Source organism: Dromiciops gliroides, chromosome 1, assembly GCF_019393635.1.
Source record: "Dromiciops gliroides isolate mDroGli1 chromosome 1, mDroGli1.pri, whole genome shotgun sequence".
Classification (NCBI taxonomy): domain Eukaryota; kingdom Metazoa; phylum Chordata; class Mammalia; order Microbiotheria; family Microbiotheriidae; genus Dromiciops; species Dromiciops gliroides.
Window position 1 is genome coordinate 423,290,021 of NC_057861.1, and position 19,184 is coordinate 423,309,204.

The 19,184-nt window shown below is 41.2% G+C and overlaps 1 protein-coding gene across 2 annotated transcripts in view; it reads left to right on the top strand.

The window, feature by feature from the left end:
- The window catches only part of PDZD2 (PDZ domain containing 2), a 514,363-nt gene that overhangs the window by 417,169 nt on the left and 78,010 nt on the right, over nucleotides 1-19,184 (top strand). For both annotated transcript variants that reach the window (XM_043975400.1, XM_043975401.1), the window contains 2 exons: nucleotides 8,149-8,260; nucleotides 16,514-16,662. In XM_043975400.1, coding sequence (XP_043831335.1) covers nucleotides 8,149-8,260; nucleotides 16,514-16,662 — 261 coding nt within the window. The remainder of the gene's footprint in view (nucleotides 1-8,148; nucleotides 8,261-16,513; nucleotides 16,663-19,184) is intronic.

Sequence of the window (19,184 nt, forward strand, 5' to 3'; positions counted from 1 at the left end):
TCCAGGGCCAGTGTTTTATCCACTGCGCCACCTAGCTGCCCCAATAGCATATATATTATAAAGAGATAGTGTCATGAAGATGTGTATCATTTACCTAAAGGAAACAGATGTAAACATTGATTCTGTGAGGCCATTCATGTGCCCTTTGAATCTCAAGATTGCATGGACCAGAAAAGGACAGCAGTTAAGTCCTTGAAATTAACTGGTAATTTATGCTTCTTTCCTTTAAGGTAAGCTTCATACCATCCAAGTTCATATTAGAGGGGAAAAGATTCCTGGCACTGGAATCAAGAAATCTGGGTCCAAGTCCCTCTGAGCCTGTTTCTTTATCCACAAAATGAGAACAATGATACTTGTACCAACTACCTCACAGAGCTGTTGTCAAGATCAATTGAGAATAAGATTATGAGAAAGTCTCTATAAACTGAAATGAAAGTGTTATTAAAATTATAACTTATAGACTCACAAGTCCCTAAGATGACATTCTTTTATTTTAATCCAGTGAGAAACTTCTATACTGAGATAGTCTTAGTGGAACCTTAAGTGGTAGAGTGAATAGAGTGCTGTAGTTGGTATCAGAAATAATTGAGTTCAAATCCTGCCTCTGACATGCACTGGTTGTGTGATACTGGGCAAGTCACTTCATCTCTTTCAGGCTCGGTTTCCTCATCTACAAAATGGGAATAGTAATAACACATATCTCACAGGGTTGTTGTGAGAATCAAATGACATAATATTTAAAGTGCTTTAAATGATTTAGAGAAGGAAATGTCAAACCACTCCAGTATCTTTTCTTCCAAGAAAAACCCAAATGGGGTCATGAAAAGTCAGACATGACTGAAAATGACTGAACAACAATATATACCACAAAGCACTAAATAAATGCTAGCTATTATTATTAATTATCACTACCACCTTCTTTATTGGATTTGGCTACACCAAGAGGATTCACTTATTACATAGAAAATTCATTTATGTCATATATACGTACATATATGTGTACACATATATGTATTTATATTTTACACAGATAATTAAACTGTTTTATATAGATTTGGGGGCAGTTAGGTGGCATAGTGGATAGAGTACTAGGCCTGGAATCAGGAAGACTCTTCTTCCTGAGCTCAAATCTGGCCTCAGACACTAGCTGTGTGACCCTGGGCAAGTCACTTAAACCCTGTTCACCTTAGTTTCCTCATCTGCAAAATGAGCTGGAGAAAGAAATAGCTGTAGGGGCCAAATTTTAATTGGGGAGTTTTAATTAGGCGACTCACTGAAATATTGGGGCAAGGAAGGAGATTAACAGCCTCTTTTAAAAAACAGAACAGGGTTTATTAACAGGAAAACAAATTCAAAACAAAAATAATTGATAGAAGTAGGAATAAGGGAAAAGGGAATGGGGAAGGAAAATTATACGACCTGGGATCATACCACCACCTGAGGCTCAGCAGAGCACACAGCTGCGGCTGTCTCTCTCCAGCTCACAAGCCAGAATGGCGAATCTCCTCCCTTCTCCTTACCAGCAACCCCCTTCTCTCACAGGAAACAGGGTGGACACACACACAACCTGAAGCTAATTGACTGGCAGGCCTGATTGACAGAATTAACAGACAGTTGTAGAGCGGCTAGCCTCCCAGCTTTCGAACACCGGAGGTCACCTGACTGCCCTCACCTGGCTTCCCATCATTATAATTTTGCCAGGTCCATGTAGGCATAGGCGTGTGGTGATGATGTGAGCTGCCAGTGCCATGGCAACAGCTACAGCCAGTGGGTGGAGCACCATGCCAGTGCGAAGGCATGGTGCCTGAGCCTCAGCTAGTTCCAACCCTATCCAAAAGATGGGGCCATAAAAACCTCAAAATCACAATTAATTCTTTACATAGCAAACCATGCCAGTATCTTTGCCAAGAAAACCTCAAATGAGGCCATAAAGGGTTGAAAGAACTCAATAACAACATGGACATAAAACTAGACAAAAAATGTACTACTTTCTAAGAAGTGGGATGCAACAGGAAAACAGATGAGTGGAAATGAAAGGCATTTGGAGGGACAGGAGAGAGCAGTAACAACTACAGGATCAGGGAGGGCTTCTCATGGCGGGGGGACACTTCAGAGTCTTACAGATGTGGGAGCAGACTTCAGCATGGAGAGGGAATGCCAAGTTGAAGAAACTTGGGTAAGGCCAGACAAGAAAAGACAATATTGTCAAATAACTAGAAAGATAGTTTGGAACCAGATTGTGAGGAACTTGAAATCTCAGCCTGAGAAATGCCTACATATTTTTAGTGTCAGTAGGGAGCCACTGAGCCTGATTGAGCAGGGGAGTGACTTGGGCATACTTGTGCTTTAGGAAAATTATTTTGGCAGCTGGGTGGTGGGTAGAGCTGAAGAATCATGAGCATCAGAACAAAACTGGACATGATAATATGATCTTTTACCCTAATAACTGATATGCTGTAGGTGAACTTGAAATGCACATAATCCACAACTTAATGAATGTTTTCCTATATGATTATTCTCTTTTCTGCCAGTACAGAGGCATAGCAGGCAACATTTCAGAGTGTTCTAGTCCTTCTTTTGCTGTTTTCCTTATTCTATCTTCTTTACTTACCACCAATAGAACATCAGGCACAGAAGACACCCCCCAAAATATTCCCTCTACTTATTGCTTCTGTTTCTCTTTCCTCACCTCTCAAAAAGGGGATACTAAAAGATATTTTACCTCATTTAATTCAGTTCACTAAATGCTTATTAAATACCTACTATGTGAAAACACCTAATGTTCTAGGTACTAGAGTCAAAGGACGACTGTTATCATGAGGATCAAACAAAAAAATGATGTGAGAGAGATTTGAAAAAATGCAGAAGCACTGCACTAATCCAATTCAACAAGCATTGATTAAGTGCCTCTTGTCTATAATGCAATGGACTTGGGCAATGGGGGCACCCAAAGATAAAACAGAAAATAGCCATTATACTCTGAGCTTAAATTCTATTGTAAAGTGAAGGTATCTGTACATCACAAACAAAATAACTCAAATTACAAAATAGATCCTACAGATGTTTCCATGGTGTCCGTTAGGGGCTTGTCACACAGTAGTATGTTTGATCATTGGAATACCTGAGTTCTAGTCTGTGTTCTGCCCCTAATTTTCTGACCTGGAAGGAGTCATTTTTACTTCTTGAGGCCTTCATTTCTCCATCTTGTAAAAGAGAAGGCTGGATCTGATGACCTCTCTGGTCCCTTTCACCTCTAGAACAAGGTAAACTGCCATTTTGGTACAGTTTGGAAAACAGAAGTAATGGGAGGAGTGAAGATCACAGGCTAGGAAGTGGTAGGAATGATAATTGTCTAGGGCTTCCTCACAGAATAATATTCCACCAATTTAATGGGTACCAATTGAGGTAATAACATGCAAATTCTGGAATACCTTCCCTGTAGGCATGTAGTGTGTGTCATGGTACTATAGAAACAAGAAGAAACCAGAAACTTAATTTTGCCTCTGATAATTACTGTTTATCTTCTGGAAGCAGGATGGTTATAGAACATCATTAAACCAAACTGAATGACCTGGGGCTTTTGTTTTGATCATTTTCATTTGCATATCTCTTCCTGAGTCCTACATATCCTGATTTACTTCTTGTAGTATCCTGAACATAAGGCTTGCCCAGTCCAGAAGAAAATACTCAATAAACTTAGCCTAAGAATTTGTTTTCTAGTGAAACAGACAAGTCCTAAGCTTTATGTTGGCCCTCCATCCTCATCTTAACCAAAGCCCCCTCATTTATCAACATTTTTTTAAAAATTAGTTTTTGTAAGAACTACTGCTAAATAATCTAACCAAATGTGGAATGAACCCCCAAATAAAACCCTGAAATTAAAATTATTGGAACTTTGGTCAAAATAATATTTTATATCAAAATCAAAATAGTACATTTGCTCTGTCTCCTTCTGAGTCTCTATTTATAAAGATTCAATCTTCTGATGATGTTTTCTCTTACTTTTTTTGCTTTTCTCATTCTGCTGAAGTCATTTCCCATTCCTTCAATAGGACTTTCCATATTTCTTTGAGGTCTTCATGGTGGTGGTTTTGTGGGCTACAATATTACAATATAGGTGTCTATCATAATTTATTCAGTCATTTCCCAATTGAATCAAATGTCTTCATCATGATATTCTCTCTCCCACTTACAACAATGTAGCATAACTGGAAAAAATAAAAAGAGGTGTAAGATCCCAGCCCTCTCTTCCTCTTCATCACACATGGGACACTATCTTCTCCATCCATGCTTTTGCAATGACTGGCCCTCATTCCTTCAGTGTGTGCTCCCTCTTCATCTTTGCCTCTTACAATCACTGGCTTTCCTCAAGGTTCAGATCAGATGCCATGGAGCCTTTTGTGACCACTCCCACTATATGTTTTGTTTTGTTTTGTTTTGTTTTAGTGAGGCAATTGGGGTTAAGTGACTTGCCCAGGGTCACACAGCTAGTAAGTGTTAAGTGTCTGAGGCCGAATTTGAACTCAGGTACTCCTGACTCCAGGGCTGGTGCTCTATCCACTGCGCCATCTAGCTGCCCCGACTCCCACCATATGTTAATACCTCCCTCTAAAAGTATCTTGTATCTATTTTGTACATACTGATATATGTATACACACACACACACATCCCTAGATTGTAAGCTCCTCAAGGGCAAGGACCAGCTTACTTTTGTCTTTTTATCCTCAATACCTAGCACAGTACTTGGCACACATTAGGCACTTAATAAGTGCTTATTGATTGATGCTCCTGGAATTTGGAATGTCTGGAATAAAGTAGAAATCCTCTTAGAAACTGGGAACCAATCATCCTTTCAGTATTTCAATGTCAGTGACCCCTATCATAATCCCAGAAGTTTGGAAGCTAGGCCTAGTGTTAAAGCCTGCTTTGAGAGGGGCAGACCTTGTGAGAGCCCCTGACAAATGCATCCACCATGACAAGGCTCTGGGAGGTATTTGAAGTAGGAAGAGCCTGGGACTGGATTAGAAGACTTCAGTTGGAGTCCAGATTCTATTAATTACTAGCTGTATAATCTCAGGATGTCACTAAGCTTCTCCCTAAACCTTAGCGTCGGCATCTATAAAAGTCAGAGTAAAACTGCCACAGTAACTATCTTTTGGTGTTGAAATGAGATGGCCTCCATGAAAGCATTTCATCAACTGTGGAATTTGTCTATAAACATGAGCTGTTATTCCATTTCTACCCACTGCTAGAGGAGAAAACAAGAAAGCACAATGGTGCCCACTGAGGGGAACAAATGGCAATTGTGTCATTTCTTCATCTACATGATGGAGTGGACATAGCACTGGCTCCACAGGCAGAATCCTCCTCGCTCTGCTTCTTACCAATTTGGAGAGTTCTTTTCCCTGCTCTGTGCCTTATGCTGATCTTCCATTTAAAATGAAGGAGTTGTTAGGGCAGATAGTGGTGCAGTGGATAAAGCACCAGCCCTGGATTCGGGAGGACCTGAGTTCAAATCCAGCCTCAGACACTTGACACTTACTAGCAGCTGTGTGACCCTGGGCAAGCCACTTAACCCTCATTGCCCCACAAAAATAAAATAAAATAAAGATAAAATGAAGGAGTTGGATTAGATAATCCCCAGATGTCTCTCTTAATTCAAAATTCAGTGATCTTATAAATGCTCAAAGATGACTTGTACCCCTTTAACACATCCATAGACATATACATCTTTGGTTATGTAGGAGGAAATGAACTGAACTTTACCTCTTTAAATGTGTCTATTTTGAATAATAATGCATTACATAAAAATGATAAATAAAAATTCTATTTTGATAATAATAGCTAGCATTTCTATAGAGGGTTGGTTTTTGTTTTTTTTTTGTGAAGCAATTGGGGTTAAGTGACTTGCCCAGGGTCATGTAGCTAGTAAGTGTCAATCATCTGAGGCTGGATTTGAACTCAGGTACTCCTGATTCCAGGGTCTGCCCCTCTATAGAGTTTTAATGTCTGCAAAACATTTTACAGATATTTTATCTCATTGTTTCCTCACAACTGTTTTGGGAGGCAGATGCTCTTATCATTTCCATCTTAAAGATGAAGAAACTGAGTCAGACAGGTGAAGAGACCAGTCAGAGGACACATAGCTGATAAATGGTGTGGGATCTGAGCTCACTCCAGTGCTCTATCCACTTTGCCACCTTGCTGCCTCAATGGAGGATGTGAAGAAGAAGCAGCACATTCTAAATATTTCTGGTTCGGTCGTTTCAGTCATGTCTGATGCTCTGTGACCTCATCTGGGGTTTTGTTGGCAGATATACTGAAGTGGTTTGCCATTTCCTTCTCCAGGTCATTTGACTGATGAGGAAACTAAGGCAAACAGAGTGAACACAGCTACTAAGTGTCTGAGGTCTGATTTGAACTCACATCTTCTGACTCCAGGCCTGGAACTCTATCTACTGCACCATCTAGCTGCCCTATATTCAAAATATAACCTCAACTAACTGGAATGCTCAGGCAATAGAATGCCTTCGTTTTGTTTTCTCGTTAATTAAGAGTACAACAACAAAACAAAACAAAACCCATCTTTTTGTTGAAAAACTTACTGAAAAAATGTTTGAGCATAAGCTCTTGTCTTGGAGAGAACATAGTTTGGTGAATGTAATTGAATTTGTTTTGATCGATGATCTTGATACTCAGGGCCCTTAGTTTAAGTGTCAAGGCTCATGGTGCAATTTGTAGGAGCAGAAAGTTCTCTGCCTTTTAGAAACAAATTCATTCTCTATCTCCCTCTCTCTCTTTTTCTCCCTCTCTCTTTCTTCCCCTCTCTCCTTCTGTGTGTGTGTGTGTGTTTGTGTGTATGTGTGTGTGTGTGTGTGTGTGTGTGTGTGAGTGAAAGTGAGAGTGAGCGTGAGAGAGAGAGAGAGAAAGAGAGAGAGAGAGATTACATATGAGAGACAGAGACTAAGGGACAGAGGTAGACAGACATAGAAAGACACAGAGACCTATGCATCAAAGGACAGAGGGAGACAGAGATGGAAAGAGGCAAGCATAAAGATAGACAGATAGAAAGAAAGACAGAAGAAAGGCACAGACATATGCATAGAAGAAGAAGAGAGAGAGAGACCTTATCCTTTCCCTGTTTCTCCTGAAAGCAAAGTGTAGGAAAAAATCCTGGTCAAGTGACATTTCCAGGGTTGTTTCTTCTCTCCTGGTTAATCCAGGTTTAACTGTCCATTAATAAAGAGTCATAGGATATGAGATTTAGGACTGGAAGAGACCACCTATAATATTTTATAGACAAAGATACCAAGGTTCACAGAGGTTCAGTGACTAGCTCAGGATCACACAATATCAGAGGTTGAATTTGAATCCAAGTCTTCCTAAAGGGAGGGCAGCTCTCTCCACTGCACCTCATCTCCCTTTAGAGTGGGAAGAACAGTGAACTGTGTGTCAGGAATATAGGGTTTTCATTTCATCTTTCCCTATATCACTTTGCTATATGACTTTGAGCAACTCAGTTAAATTCTCTGATCTCCCACTTCTTCTTCCGTAAAATGAAGGTATTGGTTTAAACAGCATTTAAATCCAGCTCTTAAATATCTGATTCTTGAGGTAGTACAAAGGGAAAGAGCACTTGATTTTGAATCTGAGGGCACAGGCTCAATTGCCCTGTTCAGGTGGGACACTGTTTGGCATCTGTTCCTTTATATGTAAATTAAGGTGGTTGTACTTAGATGACGCGGAATGTTCCTTCCAGCTTGAGATTCTAGAATTTGCCATGGAAACCACACAAACACAAGCAAATCTAGAACAGTCTGGTGAGGAAACTCTCTCTGCCAATAGAGACCAGTAGCTGTTTGAAACTTCTAGACAAGAGAGAGCTCTGTGGCACACTAAGAGGGGAGTTGAGAGCCAGGCATTCTCGCTGCCAAGTCCAGGGTTCTTTTCCTGAGTCTTGATAGAAAACTCCACCTAATGGTCTGTTTGCCCCCTGTGAGCCCCCTTCCTCACATGACACTCATGTCATGGTTCAGATAACTTCTTGGTCAATGGTCTTTTCAGTAGGTAACAAGGAACACTCACTAAGAGGCCTCTTCTCCAGTGTCCCTTAGCCTAATGCTGCAATCCCTGCTTTGTCTGTTTCAGATGACTGATGGTGAGAAGTCCCAAGATGCCAGCTGTCTAGAAGCTTCCCAGGGGAGCTGTAGGAGCCCCACCATGGGGAGCTGCTTGATGAAGTGCCGTAGCCGCTCCCAAGGTGAGTTCCTCTTCAATGGACAGCACAGGTCCTGCCCAGAAAGGGGAGCTTGGGGGTGCAGTATGGTCAGGACCCAGCCTAAGAGGTGGAAGGCTATACCAATTAAGGAGGACTAGCTATTTCTTGCATGAGGCCCCTCAATAGTTGAGTTTGGAAGGAGCCTGGCCATGGCACAATGTTTGCATTGAGCCAGGCTTCCCAAGCTGAAGCTTTTTCTTGGCAATATAATGAGGTGAAAGTTGACTTCTCTGTTTGCCTTAGCCTAATCTTCAATTTCCTGCAAATTGGGTTCAGTCTATTTCAACAGAGCTTTTTAGCAGGTGATCCCACCAACACTGTAGAGTATTCATGGTGGCCTGTCTCCCCTGCAGATATGAATATGCACAGATATCCTTACTCCAAAAACAAAGGGAAAAGAAGAACTTTTCTATCACCAAGCCTCATTTATTCTACATTTCAAATAACCAAGAGTGGAAACAAGGCTCTCAGGCCAAATAGATTACTGCCTTCCCAATCTCATTGGCAAATTCTTAAATTGTCAGTAAGTGTGAGCTTTCATAGTGAGTCAGGATTATTCCCCAGAGGGAATATTTAATGCCTCAATGATTAAATCAAGTACCTTCTTAAATGCATTAGTTCTACTGAATAGCATCCACACCTGCTTCATAGCCTGAAGTCCCTCCCCTGTTGGTCTATTCCTCCTCTACTGATCTAGTTGCTCTTTTTTCATGTGAGATGTTAGAGAAAGGCCTATAAAGTCCATTTATTTAAGAATCTGAATAAAGCAGTCTGGCACTGTGCTGTGGGGGGAACAGGTGCAGTGGGTAGAGGAAAGTAGGTATCTACATCATAGAGGGCATGCAAGACAAGTAGAACAAAAATGATGTCAAGGTTAGAACATGGGGTTTTAGAAGAACAGGAGCAGAAAGTGCTCACCTTCGTTTAAATAGAAGGGAGAGCTTCTCTTTTCAATTTAAGGCTGGCAAAGCATAACACATGTAGTATCTCCGGATCCTCGAAAGAGCCCCATGAGGTTAGTGCTGTCAGGATCCCAGCTTTGCAGATGAGGAAATTAAAGCTCAGGCAGGATTTGAACCTGGGCTCCTCCTGACTCTAGTCCAATTCTCCAGTTAGTACCACCTTACTGTCTCTGATGAGGAAATGGGTGATATAAATGCTGGCTGCCTGATGTTATGTGACACCCCCTTCCAAGGTTGTTGTGTGTTTCTCTACACCATCTCTCTCTGTCTCTCTCTCTGTCTCTTTCTCTGTCTGTCTCTCTCTTTTTGTGAGGCAATTGGGGTTAAGTGACTTGCCCAGGGTCACACAGCTAGTAAGTGTCAAGTGTCTGAGGCCAGATTTGAACTCTGGTCCTCCTGAATCCAGGTCCAGTGCTCTATCCACTGCACCACCTAGCCACCCCTTCTACACCGCCTCTTGAATATGTCCCTTTGTCTCTACTCCTGAAGCCACCACCCTAAGTCAGGTCCTTGTTGCCCCTCAACTGAACTACTGCAACAGCTTTCTAATGCTCCATGCTGTGAGTCTTTCCCCACTCCAGTCCATGTTCCACTGAGATACAAAAGTGATTATCCTAAAGTATACATCTGACCACACTGGCCCCCAATCACTAAACTGCAGTGGTTCCCTTTCCCCCAGGATCAAGATAAAGTAGTCTCTTTTTTGCCCCCCCAAAAATAGAGCCCTTCACCTGGGAGCACATTCCATGATAGACTTTCTACAGGTGAATGCAATCATTGCCAAAACCACTTGGGCTAGCTTTTCACAACCCAACCTCTGTCCATCTTTTCTAGTCTTTTAACACACTGCTTTCCACCACATACTCTGTGGTCTAGCCATACTGACCTACTTGTCCCTCACATAAAATGCTTTGCCATTGGCTGTCCCTCATGCCTGGTGCTGTCCCTTAGAACCTCTCTGTCATGTAGAATTGCTGGCTTCCTAACTCCTGTAGGAGGCTATCCCAGTGCCCCAGAACCCTAGTGTTGCCCCCTCTACCTTCCATCTGTTCTATATTTGCACCGAATATACTCATTTATGTATATGCTGTCCCCACCATTAGAATCCTTAAGGGGGAGGGACTAGTTTTTCCTTTTCTCCCAGACACTGCTCACTTATGGCATAGTAAGTGCTTACTAAATACTAATTGTTTGATTGATGGTTTTGTGTGGGGTTTTTTTGTTTTGTTTTTTGTTTGTTTTTTAGTGAGGCAATTGGTATTAAGTGACTTGCCCAGGGTCACACAGCTAGTAAGTGTTAAGTGTCTGAGGCTGAATTTGAACTCCGGTCCTCCTGACTCCAGGGCTGGTGCTCTATCCTCTGTGCCACCTAGCCGCCCCTGATTGATGTTATAACAAAGACAGTGACCAATTTCCTTCCAATGTAACCATGACTACAAAATCATGCTGCTGTTCCTGCCTTAGCCTATAATTCTCCTCAGCTCCAGGGGCCTCCTTGCCCTACAGTATCCTAATCCTCTTGGCACCCTGCCCACTAGGGAATATCCCCCCACACAGTCCATTCTACTTCTCCTATTGGGAAGGTCCTCTTGGAGGCTCCAGTTTTGTGAAGGGGCAAGGCCAACCTGCTTTAGCATTCCCCTTCAGACCCTGTTCTTGACTAGCTAGATTTCAAAATCATGCCCTACTCCCTTTTGTGTGCTGTCTTAGCCCAAGCTCCTCCTAGGCAGGGGCTATCTTTCCTTCTGTACGTAATTACATCCCTGGGTGCTTGGCACACATTAAGGGGTAAGGAAATGTTTGTTTCCTTTTTCCTCATTGTTTGTTGTTCTTGATCTTTCCTTCCTTGAAGAGGGAGGACCCATGCCATCAGGAGGGTGATGTCATGAACTGAAGTGAACTGGATTGAAGTGACAAAGAGCTGTGCAAAGTCACTAGCCTCAGTCTTTCCTCCAGATCCATCCGAGTCCAGTGGCAAGACACGGGTCGGGATGACTGGAGATGACCCAGGATGCAGTGGGAGACCTTGGCCTTTTATAGGTCTTTCCCAGGCCTTAGCCTATCTGAGGCAATGATGATTCAATAGTTAAAGGCTAGGCAAGAGTTGAGGCAAAAGATTTCTGTTTGCCTTCACAAAAGAATCAGTCTGGGAGGGGAAGGCCCTCACAGTGACTTGCCCAGGGTCACACAGCTAGTAAGTTTCTGAGGCTGGATTTGAACTCAAAATGTCTTCCTTGACTCCAGACTGGGTACTCTTTCCACAGTGGTGCCACCTAGCTGCCCCAGTGCTAACCCTGTGTCTGTACAAGTCTTCTTTTAAGTTTCTTACTCCACACCAAAGAAATTGAGACAGAACCTTTGAAATGCAAATGTGCTGGGAAGCAAAAGGCCCAATTATTGCTCCTGTTATAGGGACCTGACCTCTAACTTATTGATTCAGGAAGTCCCAGATAAAGAAGCTCTTTCTATCCATGTAGTTCCTCTGAAACCAATACTTACAGAGTGTTTCTAGGGCACCAAGACATTAGGGGACTTATCCAAGGTCACAGAGCCAGTATGTTTCAGAGGCAGGACCCAGGTATTCCTGGATCTAAGGCCAGTTCTCTCTCTAGTATCCCATGGTTCCTCTTAATTACCCCTATTAAATTTATTATTATACGAGACTTACAGACGAGTTGTGACAGGTGTCAGGAATGTGGGTAGGGCTAGGTAGATGAAACTGAAATGAAATCAGATGGGGCTAGAGGATGCTGGGATAAACTGAAGCTTGGTGTGCGTGTGTGAGAGTGTGTGATGATAGATGTAATGAAACAGGAGTAATTTGGAAGCAATATATCATACAATTAATTAAATGTAAGTGCTAGGGGCAGCTAGGTAGCACAGTGGATAGAGCACTGGCCCTGGATTCAGGAGGACCTGAGTTCAAATCCAACCTCAGACCCTTGACACTTACTAGCTGTGTGACCCTGGGCAAGTCACTTAACCCCAATTGCCTCACCAAAAAAAGATATAAAAACAAAATGTAAGTGCTAGATAATATGGGGGTGATACAGCAGGGAGTGTGGCTATGTCTTGTTCATGTTCCAGCATGGCCTGCACGAAGTAAGACATAATGTTCAGGGCCCAGGAAGTCACACTTTGCCTTAGATTGGAAAGCTCACATCTGAAGTATTCTTTTTCCCCCCAGTTCCAGTGGCCACATGTTAGGAAGGGTGTTGACAAAAGGAAAAGCATCTATAAGAGGGTAACTAGGCTGAGAGGGTAAGAGAGCTCAGGATTGTGCCATTTGATGATCAGTTAATGGATTTGAAATATTTAGCCTTGAGAAGAAATTTGCCCCAGTTTGAAACCTTGGCACCATCCTTGACTCCTCATTCTCCCTTATACCCAATCAGATGCCAGTTCTTTATGATTCTACCTCTACAACATCTTATGCATCTCTTTTCCCTTTCTTACCTGGTCACAACAGTAACCCAGACCTCCATCACGGCTCATCTGTACTACATGGCAGCAACTTCCTAGCTTGGTCTTTACCCTCCTCGATGGGCCTTCAACATGGCTGCCAAAGTGAGATGCTAGACATACTGGTCACCTTTGTTCAGGAGGCTCCAGTGACTGACTATTGACTCAGTGTAAAATGCAAATGACTAATGACTCTGCGCAGTTAACTCTCCCAAGTAACTTTCCATTTTCCATTAGCAGCTCTCTTTGGTAGGAACTCAAGGACAAGGATAAGGTCATCACCATGCCAAGTGACTCAGTTTTTCATACTCTGCACTTTCTCCTTTCCCCTCTGACTGGGGCTGGAACAATACCACTCCTCCCAAAGCCTTCCTTTAGAGTGGGCTCTGACCTCTCTGACCTTTCCAGATAACTCTCCATTTTCCATTAGCAGCTCTTCTTGGTTTCAATTCCACCAGACCTCATGACCCAGTGACCAGGTAACTCCTGACTGGTCTCCCACCCTCACCTTCACCCACCCAATTTTTCTGCTTCTCTTTGTGCATTCTGCTCTGGACAGTAAGTTCCTTGAGGAAGGGAGCTTTCTGTCTTTCTTATTTATTTCTCCATCACTTAGCACAATGTGCCTGCTCTATAGTAGACACTTCATAAATATTTATTGAATTTAACTGGAGTTTTTAGTCCTTTATAATCTAGTTCCAGGCTACCTTCACAAGCCCATTTCATGTTGGCCCCCTTCACACAGTCTGTGTTCTGCTAAACTGGCCCAACTGCTCATCATATGTGACAATCCATCTTATGCCTCTTTGCCTTATTCTAGAATGTGCTCTACCCCTTACCTATGCCTCTTTGGAATCTCTTGTTTCCTTCAAAGGTCAACTCAATGAGGGCTTCTGAGAAGAGGAGAGGGCTGTCTTGGCAAGAAGGAGAAGTAGTTCCTCTCCCTAACAATCTTCAAGAAAAGGCTGGATGGCCACTTGTCTGTGATATTATAGTGGGGATTCTTATTTGGATTTGAGTTGGACTGGACCTCTGAGATCCCTGAGCTTCCATATTGCTCTGTGTTTAAATAGTTTGTATATTTGTTTAAATAGTTGCAATCAATAAGATTGCTTAATGATGGTAGCTATTCCCCTCCCTTCTTCATGGCAGACTGCTCCCTTTAATTGTCTTTCTATTGTGGATGACACAATCAATTAAAAATAATTATTCAAAACTTGTCAAGTACAAGGCACTGTACTAAGTGCTTGTGAGAGAAATTAACCAGTTACAATCTAGATGGGGTGGAACAGCATCGATAGAGATCTGTCATATAGAGATATATAGATATGTAGATACAGACATAGATAAGGGTATAAATGTAGCTATAAAGCTACTTTCTTATATGAAGCCCAGAATAATGTCAGCCTTGATGATAACATCTTAGCTCCTTTTTGCCTCTAAATGTCTTATGATTAACTTTCCTAAACTAAAGGACACCTATAGGTTTGTTTGTTTAGTTTTTTGTCAGTTTGCTTTTTCTTAGTTTTTAGTAAGTCAAAGTAGTATGATTTCCAAAGACTTTTGTCAGGCATCTTCTTCTTGAACTGGAATTGTGCTTTATTTTTACAGTCTGACTGGAATATGTCAGCAGTGTTCAAAGCAGCTAAGATAGCACCAGAACTCTGTGCTATTCCCTGAAGAGAAGGTTTGTGACCCATACTATCCCAACTTTCCATCATCCTGGTATCATCACTCATAAAATGCCCCAGGAAATAGGGAGCCACCAGGCTACCTAAAGAAGGATGAACAAGCTATGGTCAGAAACAGATCATGGAACCAATTTCAAGAGTGATATTGAGCTAGTGAGTGACCCACTGCATTTCCAACCTGGGAAACATAGGGAGTCCCAGTCTTTAAAAAAAGGGGGCAGATGGAGAAGAGGAGGAGGATCTTAATCAGTCTAGCAGAGAAAAATACCTCGTATCCATGCACCACTGAAATCATCTACCTTATACCTGCAGATAGCTTTGCAAAGCCTATGGGACATAGTCAAAACCAGACATCCTCAGCATGGGTTGGCAGCTTCTTACAAATATATGAAACTGAAAATTAGGAACAAACACATTAGGGTTTTTCTCCCCCTGGACACATTCTGAATGAAAACGAATGTCATTGCTCTTTCTTCTTGCATATGTTTTGGTCTACACGGAGAAACCAACAGTTTACAGATGGAGAAATCAATATGAGAATGGGCCAGGCTGTTGACACACTGGCCTATTCTCATGTTGGCATCTCTATCTGTAAACTACACCTAACACAGTAACTTGTCCTTAGGAAGTTGTCTGTCACAAATGCTACTGAATTGAATGAAAACTTTTAAAAGTATTTCTGAGGGGCAGCTAGGTGGCACAGTGCATAGAGCACAGGCCTTGGAGTCGGGAGTACCTGAGTTCGAATCCGGCCTCAGACACTTAACACTTACTAGCTGTGTGACCCTGGGCAAGTCACTTAACCCCAATTGCCTCACTAAAAAAAAAAAAAAGTATTTCTGAGACATTCAGGCTTTGAAATCTTGACTTTGATAATCTAGGTAGCCAAAAATGAAGTCTTTATCTTGGGTGAGCCTTTTAAACATTATGTTTATCTGAAGTCAATGCTCACAGCTGATGGTTTTTAATATTCCTGAATTTAGGGTACTATGGCCCATCTGTAGATTGCCACGCCTATCTGTAAATGAATCACTTTCATCTTTTAGATTTTAAGATGTACCTTTTGAATTCAATTGAAAAGATTTTGCCAAACAGTTACATTTTTAAATATTTTAATAACTGTATCTATTGTCTTCTAACACCTAAAATTTTAAATTTCCTGAATCAGCAGGTAGTCTTATGTAAATGTTACATGATCTGAATGAATATTTAATTTAAATGTTTTGGATGGATTTCTTAAAGTGGTGATTTTGCACATGGAAATTAAAAGATCCTTCCAATCTTATATATCTGCTCCTAACAGTGGGAATTCACTATTTAATATTTTAGTCCTAAAATAAATAAATGTATCTATCTCTAGGAAATTTAAAACCAGCTGCTAAATCCATCTGCTATGAACATTCTTGCCGTTATTTATTGAATTATCAACAGCTGCTGTGTCGGTTTGGAACAAATGTACACATTGCTCCTCGTCTAAAAATATTCGGTTTTATTCACTAAACCAACCAAGTCATTCTGCAGATGATTTCAGAGAAGAGAGATTTCTCCAAGGCCTGGAATGAATGGTCACAAGGCATGGAAAGCAGGTGGAGATCTCAGTGGGTAACTGAGCGACAAACAAAGTACCTTGTTGCTTTCAAGCAACTAAGCCAACCTCAGCTCTATGATAACTGTAGATGGTTGTCTTCTTAACTAGCTGATGTCTTGGGAAGCAGTGTGTGCACAGTAGATAGAACACTGGCTTTAGTGTCAAGAAGACTTGAGCTTGATCCATGGTTTAGATAGTCAATTACTATATGACAAGTTATTTAACCTTTTTAGCCCCAGTTTCCTTATATGCAAAAGAGGGGCAATAATAGCACTTACCTGAGAAAGTTATTTCGAGGAATAAATGTGAATGTGGGTAAAACCCTTTGAAAACTTTAATTCAGGAACAGCTAGGTAGTTCAGTGAATGGCATCCTGGCCCTGGTGTAGAGAGGGCATGAGTTCAAATCTGATCTCAGACACTTACTAGCTGTATAACCCTGGACAAGTGACTTAACTCTGACTGCCTCAAAAAAACCCCAACCCAAACATTACTATTATCCTTATGAAAATATATTTCCTTTGTTTTTCTAGGAGGTGCACCTCGTCTAGAATCCGTTGGAGAAGATGATGAGCTTACAGTAGAAAACGGTGACCCTGGTGGAGAGATGTTGGAGAAGTTTTCTCGGAGTGCCCGGAAACATTCCCTTCCACAGCAGCTTGACTCTGCTGGGGCAAGACAGGTCAGTCTGATGTTTCTGCTCCCCTGACTACCAATGCAATATCTCATGTACCTGATCTGGCCAAGGAAAGGCCTTCCTCTCTCTAATTTTTCTGCATTAGCCTTCAAGGAGTTGCCTTTTCTCTTATCAACTCTATGAGGGCAAGGGACTAAGTCTCTCATTTGTCCTTATGGAGGGAAACAGGCTCTTTGCACTATCAGCTACGTGCCTTCATGTTCCAGGGATAAAGCTAATGGAAGACATGAAAAGATCTATAGGATCTGATGCAGAGTGATGTAAGTAGACCCAAGAACCAATATACATAATAACTACAATAATTTAAATGGAAAGAACAATGACACCAAAATATCAAAAGTAAATCTAACAAAAACCAGGTAGGTGGGACAATGGATAGAGCACCAGGCCTGAAGTCAGGAGGATCTGTGTTCAAATTCAGCCTCAGACACTTACTAGCTGTGTAATCCTAGGCAAGTCATTTAACTTTGATTGCCTTCAAAAAAAAAAAGTAAATATAACAGAGTTATTAAGATCACACAGAACTTGAATGAAGAAATACAAGAAGGCATCCCTAACTTTCCTCTTCAAGGAGATAGGAGGTCCACAGGTGCTACACAGGGGCCTTGCTTTGACACTTTTTCAACACATTGATTGGTTTAGTTGATTTTGTTCCTCTCTTTAAAAAATACCACATGTCTCATGAGATGGCTGTCTGGGAAAGGGAAAGGAGGGATACATGAGACACCTATGGTGATATAAGCAACAGAAAATATAAATAAAAACTTTTATTTAAAAAAAGCTGATGGGAGCAGCTAGGTGGTACAGTGGATAAAGCACCAGCCCTGGATTCAGGAGGACATGAGTTCAAATCCAACCTCAGACACTTAACACTTACTAGCTGTGTGACCCTGGGCAAGTCACTTAACCCCAATTGCCTCATCCAAAAAAAAAAAAAAAAGCTGATGGAGTTAGAAAAAATAACAAAGTTCATTTGGAAGAACAAAAAGTCAGGAACTTAAAAGAAACCAGGAAAAAAGTTTCAGCAGTATCAGACCTTAAACTATATCATAAAGGGAGAGTGTTGTTGAAGTGTAAAGTGGATAATCTAAATTATTTCAAATGAAATATTTCTTGCATAAATAAAACCCATGTAGCCAAGAATAGGAGGAATGCAGAAAATGGGGGGGGGACTTCCATGGACAATCTCTCAGATAGAATGTGAATGGGTTGCAATATTGCTGTGGTGTAGATGATGATGATTGATTGACTTGGAAAGGCATGTGTTTTGAAAATTTCTAAGCTGAGGTGTTAGATGAAGAAAAAACCAAAGTCTCCAAGCCAAAGAAAATAGGTTTATTGAGAGAGGGATCCTGTCTCACAATAAAGTCAGTTTCAGGTCTAGGACCCAAAGACCCCAAGCTTCAGGATCCACAGATATTTATACACAATGACTCCTCCCACAATTTAACATAATCCAAGGGGTACAAATACAATAAGTACAGAATAGGAAGAAAGAAATCATCAGTCAGATACTAGCACAGTCACTTGCCATTCTATATAGCCTACTTAAAATAGTCCTGTTACTAAGTAACAGGCTCATAACATAAGAAGCCTTCTACTGGATTGTGTCTTTGCCATTTTGGACACAGCCTCTCTGGCCTATATTTCTCTGAGTTGTTTCTCAGCTATCAAGAATTTCCACCATATTGCTTAAGCTTGGCTTTCCAACTTTTCACTGGCTCTGACTGGTCTCTTATAGCTCAGAAGTTACTATTTTAGGTATCTGACCTTTAAGCTGATTGGTGGCTATACCTAACCACAATTGGAAGTCAGTTGAGTCTTTTGCTAAGCTTGTAGAGTAGGGAAGTTAGCATTTGCATTAGCGCCTTTCAGTATCTATCTTCATTATCATTTTCTTAAGCTACTAAAAAATATCACAGTTTGTAGTCTATAAACTGCTTAGTACTACTGTTAAATCACATGTTTCTAAGGGTTGTGGAAAATCTCACTCACATTATCCCTTCTTTGATCCAAAGACAAATGCTCACATTTGTCTCTTGGATCATTAACAATCTAAAAAAATGTATACAATTCAATGCATAGAGGAAAGTCCTCAATGGGTCGTGCAAATTCCAGAGTGGGCAATCCCCAACCGAGGCACAAAATTACAGGTGTCATAATGTGAATGGGTGCAACTTACATTAGTACAAGGATATTGATTTAGTTATCCTACAGTTAGAGAATCATAAACACAGCAAAGCTTAGACTTAATATGCCAGTGAGCACAAAAAGTATAAACAATATTTCCATAAAATGATGGTTTACAACATAGGACCATAGGGACTATCAAATTGATAATTCATTACTGTAGTAGTAATTGTAGTTACTGTAGAGGGTCTTAACTACAAACCAACCTGAACACATTTCTTAAATCTGCAAGAGTGGCAATTAAGAATCAATTCTGGATTCTCATGACAATTGTAACAATTGGAGTGATGCCACCTGCTGGAGAGTTACTATAGGAA